The 12917-nt window shown below is 48.4% G+C and overlaps 1 protein-coding gene across 1 annotated transcript; it reads right to left on the bottom strand.

Annotated features, from left to right (window-relative positions):
• Positions 1-160: 160 nt before the first annotated feature.
• On the bottom strand, positions 161-11075 carry rela (v-rel avian reticuloendotheliosis viral oncogene homolog A). The gene is made up of 11 exons (XM_084451845.1): positions 10931-11075; positions 9157-9189; positions 8532-8668; positions 7976-8121; positions 7082-7173; positions 6685-6819; positions 6213-6317; positions 4224-4439; positions 3374-3451; positions 3179-3262; positions 161-2675 (listed from the first exon to the last, which is right to left on the bottom strand). The coding sequence occupies exons 1-11, from the start codon at positions 10935-10937 to the stop codon at positions 1816-1818; spliced, it is 1893 nt and encodes a 630-aa protein (XP_084307971.1). The 5' UTR covers positions 10938-11075; the 3' UTR covers positions 161-1815.
• Positions 11076-12917: the final 1842 nt, after the last annotated feature.

Here is a 12917-nt window from a genome sequence, read left to right as displayed (position 1 = left end):
AGCAAATTCTCTTCTGGAATGTCAAATTTGGGTCACCGATCTCTTTGGAGATGTAACAAAATATAAGACCAAATAATTTTATTGAATTAATTTTATTTCATGTCATGTATACTTTTATACAAAATATTACAAATTGATCTATTTTCAATAAGGCATCTTGTATAGTGAGAACAGAGTTCTGGATTCAAAACGTCTTGATTTCTAAACTGCAGCGTAAGTAGTTTTTAAAATTCATACTCACAAAAATAAAACCAAGAAGGGATTCACACTGAGTGAGACCATCGATGACTAAGTGAATATTTAGAACAATACAAAACATGCACACTTGCTCACAAAAGACAGGTCTTTAAAGTCTGTAGACAATGTCCTTGCTCTACATACTGTAGATACAAAATTAATGTGGTTATGACTCCAGATGATTTGTATGGTAAATGTGTAGGTCTATATATATATATATATATATATATATATATATAGGTGATATATTGACTGTATTTCATATTTGAATATCACAATCTAGACAATGATAAAATACAATACCCATCTTGGTTAATGGTTTATGGTGATATTTATATACAACCTTCAGTAATCTCCATTTCAGATTGAAAATGGTAATGCTCATTTCTGCAAAGGCACAACTAGACAACCCATCTACTGTACATATGGGGTTCCTTTAGTAAATTGCACAGCTGGACTGGGATCTTATTCTGAGCTTCTAAAAAATAATTCCCTTTTTGAGGAACATTTGCCCTTTCACAGATAGACTTATAACAAAGTTCTATATTGTAATTGCACCACCAAAGCTGAACTGAATGTATAAAAACTCACCTTTCACTTCTCAAACATAAATGCACTTCAGTCCATGAAATTGGCACACCTAAAAGTTATACAGTATACAAATTTGCCTTTGAAAAAGCAAGAAGCATATTCTAAAATACAGCATTTGACAGCACTAATTCAATTTATATTCTGTTTTGGAAATTATTATTTTACACAAGTAGGTTGCGACCAGAAACTGACATAGTGGTTTTGGTACAGGATAGATTGTCTTCAGAACAATTAGTGCCGTTGTCAACAAAATCTTCAAATAGTTTCTTGTGACAATATAATGAGCTGTCTTTTTGTGATTACTTGATTGGTTCTAAGGCTTGGTCCTTTATGGCCAATTATAAACATTCTGGCCACAAATAAATGCCCAGAAAGGTGGACACAGTGCTTTATTAATGGATCCAGGAACATCAACTCCAGGTCACTTGTACAAACGGTTGTTCTAAAAACACCAAACTCCACTGAATATTACTTAAGTATTACAATAATTTTACTGTACAAGGCTAATTAAAAAGGCAACATTGGGGCTTCAATGACCTGGAGTGAATATCAAGATTTAGTTGACATTTTGATAAATAAGGTCCAGGTCCAAATAGAACCCAGTTTGGGTGCATCATAACGAGGGTTGACCAGGACAGGAGGAGGGACATTCCAGTACATGCAGTTCATCGTTCTCTCACCATCTGTAGCAAACTGGCCAATACCAGGGCCCCCGAAGAAGCCACTCACCCTCTCAACTCTGTCCATTCAGTAGTACCAGTAAGGAACTCCTGGTATCAAAAATAAACGTCCACATAGAGAGGAGTGGCTCAGTCTTCGTTCTTCAAGATGGCCGCCCCAGTTATCACCCCATTTTTGCGTTTTACAACACAAACAGGGCAGGTAAGTTGAACTGGGTCTCAAGAGACAAAAAGACTAAAGTTATTTGAGCGATTTGGAAGCTTTATAAATATGTCAGAGTAACAGCCGAACAGCCGTTTTTTTTTATTAAGTCGGGTTTCCTGTCACAAATCCGGTTTGGCTCTCGCCGAAAATGGACATGAGGCGATCCTCGTCCGTGGAGCTGATGAAGTCGTGGTCGTCCAGGACGCCCAGGTGTCCGGCGTTGCCCGGGAAACCGTCCATCATGCCCTCCGTCTGGAGCAGGCTGACGATGCTGTTGGGGTAGTTCATGTAGGTGAAGCCGCTGTGATTGGACGCCGGGTCGACCGGGTTCTGCGTCACGCTGTTCTGGAGGACGGCGGCGGCGGAGGAGGAGGAGCCCAAGTGGCACGCCGCCTGGGACAAGACGGCGGCGCCGTTCCCGGCGGCCTCTCCCGCCAGGCCCCCCTGGCTCGCCAGCAGGTCGTGGATGTCGTCCATGTTGAGGCTGTCCAGGGTGCCCTGGGCCTCGGAGAAGCTGGGAAACTCCGGCAGCTCCTCGTCGCCGAGCGCCATCGCCGTGTCCGCCCGGAACTGCTGGCTGCCTCCGCAGAGGGAGGCGCCGGGCTCTGCCGCCATGCCGGACCCCTGCTGGGCCCCGCCGGCCGGCTCCGGGGCCACCGAGAAGGAGGGGAAGGTGAAGTCGTCGAGGTCCGACAGGTTGACGGTGGCGTAGGCCTGGCTGGCGGCCGTCGTGGCGTCCGCCGTGGAGGTCTGGGACTGTCCAGCGGAGAAGCTGGACACCAGCGTGGCTTTGGGCTGGGAGTCCATGGTGAGGCTGCTGAGCAGCTTCCACGTCTGGTTGGTGGAGGAAGTGGTGCAGGGCTCCACCTTGGGCTGGGGAGAGAACAGCTGGCCTGGCTGGATGTTGTAGAAGGGCTGCGGCTTCACCGATCGGACAGCAGGGGGCGCCACCGGGTTCACACCTGTGGAAGGCACACACAAAAAAAACACACAACCACTCAATTCCATTTCCACTTTTCTGTCTTAATGCAATTCCATAACGGTATAATATATGGTGTACGGACTGCACTTATATAGGGCTTTTATCCAAAGCGCTTTACAACAGCCTCTCATTCACCCATTCACACACACATTCACGCACCAATGGCAGCAGCTGCCATGCAAGGTGCCACCCAATTTGGGGTTCGGTGTCTTGCCCAAGGACACTTCGACATGTGGACAGGAGGCGGCAGGATTCGAACCGCCGACCCCACGGTCAGTAGGCAACCCGCTCTACCTCCTGAGCCACAGCCGCCCCCACCCCCCCCCCCCACTACAGGCTTCTTTCAGACACTACAGTTGTAATCAAACTTCCAAGTTTTCTTCAAAAACCTTTCAAATAACAGTTTTTGTTTAATCTCTGACACCAGGAGTGTTGATCTCAGATGGACCATGGCAGCAGATATTAAAATGAGGGAAGCTTTACCGGGTTGCATGCCAGTGGCCGGAGGCTTGGCAGTCACCGTCCGCCTAGCAGTGGGAAAAGGTCTTCTGTCGGTTGCCATAGGCGCTGTAAACACAAACAAACACATCACAACGATGAGAGTCGACATTCAGAACTCATGAGAGTGAACTCCTCCAGGGCACAAAAGATGGTTCCGGATGATTCTCAGACACCTACCAGGCATCATGGTACCCAGCTTCAGATTCTGGAAAATGACCTCGGTACGTTTTCTCTTCTCAATCAGCCGGTATTCATCTACAAGAGGAATCAGAAGGGAACAGTCAAAACGACAGATATCGCAGGTCGGTTATTATTACGATCACTACGATCATTTTGCATTTTGGGTCTCAAGAGATCATTTTGCTATTGCGAGCCACAGATGGTGTGGTAATGACTAAGGCCCGTCCACCTGTACGCAGATATTTTTGAAAACATAGTATTTTCTCAGCGTTCTGGCCTCCCGTCCACGTGAAAGCAACAGAAAAAATAGTTTTGACCTCAATTTGCGCATGGCAAATGTAGCATTAACAATCGTCCAGTATAAATCCACAGCAGGTCATTGGCGATTTGAAGGCATACCGTGAGATGCTGACAGTTGACCATGAGATAAAATCTTGTGACTACCAATGTAGTGCAAAGAAAGGAAATTTCGGCCCAACAGTAAACGAGCAGTAGGTAAATGGTAAATGCATTGCATGGCATCTCTGCAACTCCACCTCACCATTTGTCCAAACGTAGTCTTTTGCTTTTGCCAACATTCGTTTAACAACTTACTTACTACTTACTTAACTCTGAAATCGCCCCTTGCTCAAGAAGACGCTCACTACGCATGCTCACAATGTTCATAATAATCACATATTTTTGCATTGTCGTGTGGACAAAGAGATTTTTACTAAAACACCCGTTGGTGTGGACGGGAATGTTTTTTGAAAACCTTTTCATAAATATCTGTGTGTGTGTGCGTGTGTGTGTGTGTGTGGATGAGGCCTAAGACAGAACCAGCCGTCCAGGCGGGCGGGGAACTGGCCTTGGTCGGAGGGCAGGAACTGGAAGTCCATGGGCTCGCTGACCTCGCGGTCAGAGGGCCGCCGGAGCTGCATCTTGACGCGCACGGGCTCGGTCAGGTTGGGGTCGCGGTAGGGCGGCGTGCGGAACACGATGGCCACCTGCCGGTGGACGTCGGCCTGGGAGAAGGTGCCCTTGCCCTCCCAGGAGTCCTGGAAGAAGCGCACCTCGATGTCCTCTGGGGGGGAGGAGAGGGGGACAGGAAGAGAGACGGGGGGGGGGGGGGCAGTTGTGTGATGGGTTACAGTTTACAGTGGTTGTCTGACCATTGCGGTCCCACTCTCACTTCCTCTCCCTACACACACACACACACACACACACACACACACACACACACACACACACACGTCATGTAGCCTTTAATACTGAACATTTCTGCATTACACCACAGTTCCCATTAGCCAGACCCAATTCCTAGAAATTAAACGAAGGGTCTGGAAACTCATGGTTGCTTTCCGATCCCCTAGAGGGCGTTACCGACGGCCGTGGATCAAAATGCCTCTGGACGCGATTGGATAGACCTACAACCAATCAGCGAAGAGGCCTCTACGACGCTCCTCTGTTCCGTCATCTTATTAAACCCGCCCAATGTTAGATAAACAGTTGTGATTGGATCGGATCGTTTCGAGCGGATTCCGTTAGAACGGTTGGATGTCCAGACTGATCTGCGGAGTGAAATAGAATATGAGCTCCCGAGATCAGGCCGGCGACGCCCGGCTAATTCCCCACTACTCCTTGACTGAAAAGCAGAAGAGGGTCACAGGTGAGTTCACTGCACAGTCCTAGGAAAAGGGAAGCACTGTTATCTCGTTCACTTTCAGCCAATCACAGCCGTCGCCTCAGAGAAACGGCGTCGTGATGTCTGGTGGGCACGACGGCACGGATAAACAACACAATCAAACGGATCCCTCTCGGCAGAGGAACGTTGGAGGGCACATTCAGATTGAGGAACTAAGTAGCTGGTTAGAGATATAAATAGCTGGCAAGCTGCAGCCACTGGCGCCGACGACATAGGCGTAACGAAATCGTAGATAATGCGGGTTGGGGGGAGGGGGGGGTTAACAGACCCAATTCGCAAAAATGCAAAGGGTCTGGAAATCCCAGATTTATTTTCCATTTCCAAGGGGCCAGTCTCATGCTAAAATGCCTCTGGATAGGCATTGGATAGGCCTACAGCCAATCAGAGCAACGGAATCCGTGCTCTCAGTCAGGGGAGGTAATTTTTGGAATGGTCTGCCGGGCGAACTAAGAGAATGTCCAACGCTCAGCACCTTCAAAGTTCATCTTAAGGAATGGCTACTGTCCAACCAGGTGTGTGGACATTCCTGAGTTCGTGTGGCACACTCCCTTAACGTAGGCCTAAATGTTTCTAGTCGAATGTAGGCCTTTCGACAAAAGTATTTTATTAGATTGTAGGGAATTCCTTTTTTGCCTCTTGGAAGTTATGATACTAACTGATTAGCCTTTGTAATATGTTATGATTGATCATATTGTATATTGCCACTGTATTTTGACGTTTCTGTATCTTGATGTACGCTTTTAGTTTTGTATTCTTATTTTTAGGGAACATCTTCCCAGGGACTACAGGTGGAAATTGTGATTGTTCATTAACTTGCGGTGTCCCTCAGCAAATAAAAAAAATCAAATCAAGTTTAGTCATCGTATCATCCTATCAAGTGGGTACAGTCGTCATAGCAAACCCCGCCCCATGTTAGATAAAACGGCTGCGATTGGCCCGACCGATATCCGGGGGCAGGCGGAAATCAGTTTGAACGGGCGGATGTCCAGACCGATCTGTGGAGTCAAACAGAACGCCAGCTCATGTGACCAGGAACGGCGACGCCGGGCTTGGAAATAACAGCGATAAGAAGTAATGAAAGGCGGGGTTTGCATACGCGGGTCAATAACCACGGACGCCTCTTAAAGAAGGGACGGGACTTTAAAGACAAACCTTTTTGCACTTTGTCGCAAAGTAAGAAGATTTCGTCCCCTCCTCGGCAGCTCCCGGAGTGTCTGTTCACCCTGCATATCTTCAGCTCCGCCGTGTTGGGTGCCCCTGAGGAGTAGAGCACAACGAGGCCTAGCTCAGTCGCTATGCGGGGTCGAATGTATCGTAACATGCGGGGTCGAATGTATCGTAACATGCGGGGTCAAATGTATCGTAACATGCGGGGTCAAATGTATCGTAGCATGCGGGGGTCAAATGTATCGTAACATGCGGGGTCAAATGTATCGTAACATGCGGGGTCAAATGTATCGTAACATGCGGGGTCAAATGTATCGTAACATGTGAGAGCAGCGTCGGAGAGAGATGGAGGGGAGACCGGCGTTGAGCTGACACTGAAACAGGAGGGTCTGATGGGTAACGTATGACGGTGTGTGTGTGTGTGTGTGTGTGTGTGTGTGTGTGTGTGACGGCTCACGGTTGTCGTAGATGGGCTGGGACACCACGGGCTCCAGGGCGAACAGCTCTCCGCTGGGGAGGGTTATGGACGCCTGGAAACACAGCCTAACGGCGTTCAGGTCGAACTCCTCCTCCCATATCTTGGCCTCGGGGACTGCAGCCAAAGACGAGACAAGGCAAAACAAACAAGAGGTTTCTGGCGGCGTTCCCCGGGAGCCCGGTGACCTGTCATGAGTCCGGTCAGGTGAGGACAGGAGGACGTGCTTTTCACACACACTATCCAGTCACACACCGAGGGTAAACAAAAATAAACCAGGGTTGAGAAAGAACCACTGTCCTTGTGTGCTGTGTGTGTGTGTGTGTGTGTGTGTGTGTGTGTGTGTGTGTGTGTGTGTGTGTGTGTGTGTGTGTCTTACTGTTGAAGGGGTTGTTGTGGGTCTGAAGCCGGCAGGTGATGGCCTCAGAAACATCCTTTTTCTTCACACACTGAATGCCCAAATTCTGGAAACTGAAAGCAGATATTGTGAGAGTGAGCCGGGGAGAGAGAGAGACAGAGTAACCGCACGGCAGACATTCATTCAACCGTTCGTGCATGTCAAACAAATACTCCACATGAGTCGGGCGTAGTATCAAATCAGCCAATCAGGTTTCAGGCTTACGTGTAGAGAAACGTGACATTTCATTGTAAAAGTGGTGTTTACGGTCTAGTGAATCCGTCTCGTTTTTTTTGCCCCTGCCGGTTCAACTCTACGACTTGACATTGACGACGCACTGTAGGAGCGTCTCGCTTTTCAGCTTCTCAGAGGAGTCTGGGTGAAATACATCGCCTGTCACATGGGGGTCATAACCGCACCACCTGAGTGTTTATTATTTATTTATTTATAATAAAAAGGGGGCAGGGAAAGGCTGGAACGGGCCAGGGCGTCGCCCTTGAAAAGAATTTCAGATTACAAAATAAATGCGTCAGAAGGGTACAGCCAGCGCGCGGTTCTCTGGTCATCCATGCGCGACGCTGACAGCTCATCCCTCAATCAAACCACTGGCAGCTGCTGGGAACATTTTGTTCCGTTTGTATTTCATAACGCCTCACGCCAGTTCCCACGCAAACCCCCCCCCCCCCCCCCCCTTCAACACACACACAGACACAGACACACCCGCACGCACACACACACACAGCTCCTGAGGCTACCTGTTGGCTCCGCACTCACACACACACACACACACACACACACGCGCACACGTGCACACACACACACGCACACGCACACACACACACGCACACACTCACACACACACACACACGAGGCTACCTGTGCACTCGTCTCTCCTGCAGGTCTGCTTCGTAGTAGCCATGTTTGCAGTCCTTCCCCACCAGCTCGTGTGGGTGGGGCTTGTACTGCATGTTCTTGGTCACCAAGGATATGCGTATACGCAGGGGGCCGCTGTAGTTGTGCATCTAGCGGGTAGGGATGCGCAGGGTTACAACGCTAGCAGTAGTGGACAACATCAACACCACCACATCAATAGAACAAAGAAAATACCCGAGGGTTGAGTACACCTCAGCCTCACGCTATCAACGTCCCTAAACACCTCATAATTAGCGAAACCGAGGAATCTCTGAATTTGCGTCGGTGTTACGGCAAGAAGATCTCGAGCTGCTTATCTTTAGAGCAAAGTGTTCAAGCCCAGGCGTCATAAGAGGTGTTGACGCTATTGGTTGCTTACACCCGTCAACAGAAAACCTCTGATCTTGATCTATACAGGTGTCTGGGGTGTATGGGACTTAGGCGGGCTTCGGGGCAGGTGTCCGGGGTGTATGGGACTAAGAGGGGCGGGTTTCGGGGCAGGCGTGCCGCCCCTCGCTACCTTGATGGCGGGGTGGGTCTTGGTGGTGTCGTTGCTCTTCTCGCCCGGGATGCTGCCAGCCGAGCGGCCCTCGCACTTGTACCTGAACCTCATCCCTCTAGGCTTGGGCTGTTCGATGATCTCCAGGAACGGGTTACCTAGAGAGAAGGAGGAATGACAGGGAGGGAGAGAGAGAGAGAGAGAGAAGTGGGGGAAAGAGAGAAAGAGAGAGAAAAAGAGAGGTGGGAGAGAGGGGGGGGGGGGGGGGGAGAGAGGGGGGGGGGGGGGGGAGAGAGAAAAAGAGAGAGGTGGGAGAGAGAGAGAGAGAGAGAGAGAGAGAGGGGTGGGAGAAATAGAAAGAGAGGGAGAGAGAAAGGGATAGAGAGAGGTGGGGGAGAGGAAAGAGAGAATGAGTGATACGGTATCTCAGGGATCATAATGGACAGGTTTGGCTGAACATCTTTGTCAATATAATATTATGTTGCAGCAGCTGCCGGTGCCTTGCACAGTCGTGACAGTAGCGCAAACATGATAAAATGCTGACTCACTGATGTGATTAGATGCACTCCACCGAGCCAACGTTAGACAACAAATAGGGAACAAGCAGGAGCAGTGATTGAGAGTGGAGAGGGAATATCTGTCTTACCTTGGTTCAGAGGCGCCTGCCATGCATACATTCCTACGGTGACAGGAAGCACAAAACAAAACACACCCATCAGGAAGGGAGGCTCAGCCCAAATCCACACCTACAGTACAGTAGCTTTCACTGCTCAGCCAATGGGGGAAAACGGCTAAATTCAAACTCAAACACTCTCAAATCTCCATTAAGAATGATCTTCTATTCTTTTCTCTAACCCGCTCAGCACATAATTGTGGTGGAATATCAACCCTTTTTTTCGATGTACAGTCTCTTCACTTACCCTAGACACATCTACTCATTGTAAGTTGCTTCGGATAAGTGTCGTGACTGAAATAGCCTATAAATGTAAAATGGTTTGTGTAAAACCGCAGAGTTAAGTTGTAGGTTAGAATGGAAACATGGGCTGGTTCCCTTTCACTGTGTAGACAATAGCTCATCATAATAGACCTGTCGGCTTTGACAATGGATAAACACAGATACAATGAACATATTAGATTACACCCTTTTCAGCCATGTGCTATTATGTCTAGAGAGTAGATCAATGGCCCATTTACGCCCATTATAGGTCACATGTTGTTCTGCCTGAGAGTAAAAGACGGAAGACATTTGTAGTTGCTGTCCCACCCTCGTTCTCACACACTCTGCCTAAAATAATGAAACACTGGTCACGTTGTGTGTGAAAAGGCCCCTCAAAGACAACACGCATCACACATCCATCTCAAGCCAGGGCCCCAAACAGGAAGCTGTTTCGTAGATATAAAAGATGCTTGTTTTAATCAAGCCTGACAAAGATGTCTGTGATACAATAAGTAAAAGTCCGATACACAAGCTACACTGATGCAGAGCAATCAATAATACCTCTTAATTCAGACTTGCCAATATTCCATTGGGCTATTAAGAAACTTTCAAAAAGCAATGTTTGTCCTACAAGTAGTCTCTACAACTATAGAGTAGCTATTCATCAAGAATGGGCACTTTACCATGACAATGAGCCACCAAACCAAGAAAGTGAAAGTGCTTCTGACAAAATCACACAACAAAGCCTGCGCCCCCGTTCCAAATGTGTGGACTGACCGTGATATAGCCTAGTTCACAAGAATGAATCCATTCAAAAGTTGAAGGTGGGGCCGTGTTTCATGTTGCGCATAGCCTACGTTTTACACAGTCAAAGTATCCAACTACCGGTTCTTGTCCATGCTTAAACAATGTCCTTTACACATGACAACGCCAGCATAGGTCTCAGAGAATCTCAAACTAGACAACCTACAAATAGCGTATCAATACTTAAATGTCGTGTCAATCACTGTAAGCAAGCCGATATTATAGGCCTGGCAAACTGGCGATTCTTCCCACAATATTGCGTAAATTGTGTCGTACCGTAATCAGGGACATTGGGCTGTGGCTTTCCAGGTCTACACCCCTCTCTGATTATACATGTAGGCTACTATCTCCGATAACCACGGCCCAGGCCCCTTTTGCGGCACTGTTTTTAGAAATAGGCCTTAAACGTACGATTGTTTTCGACTCAAATAAAACCACGACATGGACGATTCGGTGGTATAACTACGAGTGGGAACATGGTGAAAAACATAATGCTAGAATGCGCTAAGGGGGTCCTGATGCCCAACTCCCTAGTTTCAACTCCAGGACAGCGCTCTTCATCGGGGTGCTCTACTCCTGCGCTAGTGGGCTTATGGGGCTTTCCCTCTGTGCGCAAACAAGTTGCTAACATGAGAGATGCAATTAGGCTACTTTAGACTCAGTGAGTAAACAAACTTACCAGCCATTTTCCACTAAACCCAGGATAAGCCACTCTCGTTCTTCGAACAGCCTTGTCCTAGTCCTTTGTTTTGAAAGAGATTTCCCCGTATATAGGCTATACAAGCAAGGTAGATTGGTAACTTCTTTTGACAGAATGCTCTTTCGCCTCAGTCGCTCCACCTCCGCGTTCGAGCCTGAAGTGCAACTTGCCACCACCCACTCAAAATGGTGCGGAAATACCCACATGACGTACATTATGGTAGCGAAACAAATATTTAGCCCTACATAAGCAACAGTTTATTTTGATTTGGTGAATTAATGTTTCAACTTCTTGTTTGGACGAGGTAGCCTAATAAACATTTTCCTGTTTTACGCAAGTGCTTTACATTTGGATGGAGACCAAGTCATTGCTAGCCTGGAAGCTATGGATTTAATTTTTTTTGTCTGGCCTCCAGGCAAGTCATTGCTATGATGATAACACATTTCAAAGTGTTTCATTACACTTGTGCACAACAGTCCAACAAGAAAGATTTAACATCTTCACACCATAGGGGGTCAGTATTGTCTTTAGAACGGAGCCAACTCAGCGTCGCCCCCCACCCATGATGCATTTCGTCAGCATGTACAGTTGTAGAATACAAGTGCACTGGGCTTTATATTAAGGTAATCTAATTAAGAATTAAGACTACACCGCTTTGGACTGGTTCAAACCTGAACAAAGCTACTCGCCAAAATGGATCGGTTCTGCAATGCAATCAAATTGTTTCCACCCACTTAAAGCGACAGAATCCTAATGAAAGCCCTCAGTCTCTAGTTGAGCGAAACATTCTGCTTGTAGATGATTTAGAGAGTCCCTGTAGCAATCAATCAATCAATCAATCAATCAAAGCTTTATTTATATAGCACATTTCATACCCAGAGGCAACACAATGCGCTTTACAGAGAACAAGGGAGGTGGGCAGACATCCCACCCCTACATATTCCAGAGGGAAGCAAAAAAAACAGTAATCACCCGGGGGCCAGATAAGTGAGCTGTAAAAATTCTTCCCTGACCCCTCTCAACGAGGCGATCGAGCAAGCTCCTGGAGTATGTTTGTCTACCGGCTAAGAACATTTATAGAGCAATAAATAACATTAAATTACATTTTCAGAGTATGAGAGGCTAATAACATTATAGGAGAGACATGGCAAACATTGGTGTATGTCTGTGTGTGCATAAATGTGCCTGGGCCCAGATAGAGGCAGGGTCAGGGGTAGGAAAAGGATACGGACCCGGGTTAGGGTGAGGGGAAGGGGATCTGAGCCCAGGACTGGTGTATGTCAGTGTGTGTGTGAGTGTGCCTGGGTCCAGGTAGAGGCAGGGGTCAGGGGTAGGGGGTAGGAAATGCAAGGGCTTGTGGGATGGGTAACCAGACCCTCCACCCCTGGTGCAGTCTTTCCCTCTGCCAGCCAGTCTTCTCTGGCAGTCTACCAGTCTTTCCTGGATGCCAACTGCTCCATTCACAGTAGTCACTGGCGAGCCAGACTAAGTAGATTTGAGCACCTGCTGGGCGTTTCTGCCCGGCTCGCCTCCGCTGTGCCGGCTGCAGGGTCGCCAGCCAGGATCCGCCCACTGAGTTTCGCCCCTCGGAACATCTGGAGGTGGTGGAGCAGCGTCAGGGATGTCTCACTAGCGCCCCCTGCAGCCAGCCCGAGGATCCTTGCTTTCCCCACGCCTAATCCTTCCTTCGGAGCCAGAAGCTCCCTTGTTCCGCCTCCTCCGCCAGATCCTTGAGAGCCTTCCTCGGCTTGGAGCCTGTGATGCCGAGAGACCTCAGAAACCGCCGGGCGGATGTCCAGGCGAGCGCCCTGCTTGTGATCACACGGCTGCCGATTTCTCTTCTTCCTCCCGAAGGCGGCCACCGTTCCCTCTTCCCGTGGAGCAGTCTGTTCGGCTCGATGACGTCGATCTTACCGGGGGTGAGGCCTTCTGTGTTCAGCTGCAGGATTCTGGGTTGGGAGCAAGC

The sequence above is a fragment of the Borostomias antarcticus genome (assembly GCF_949987555.1).
Source record: "Borostomias antarcticus genome assembly, chromosome: 17".
Lineage (NCBI taxonomy): Eukaryota > Metazoa > Chordata > Actinopteri > Stomiiformes > Stomiidae > Borostomias > Borostomias antarcticus.
This window is presented reverse-complemented; position numbering and strand designations above follow the sequence as displayed.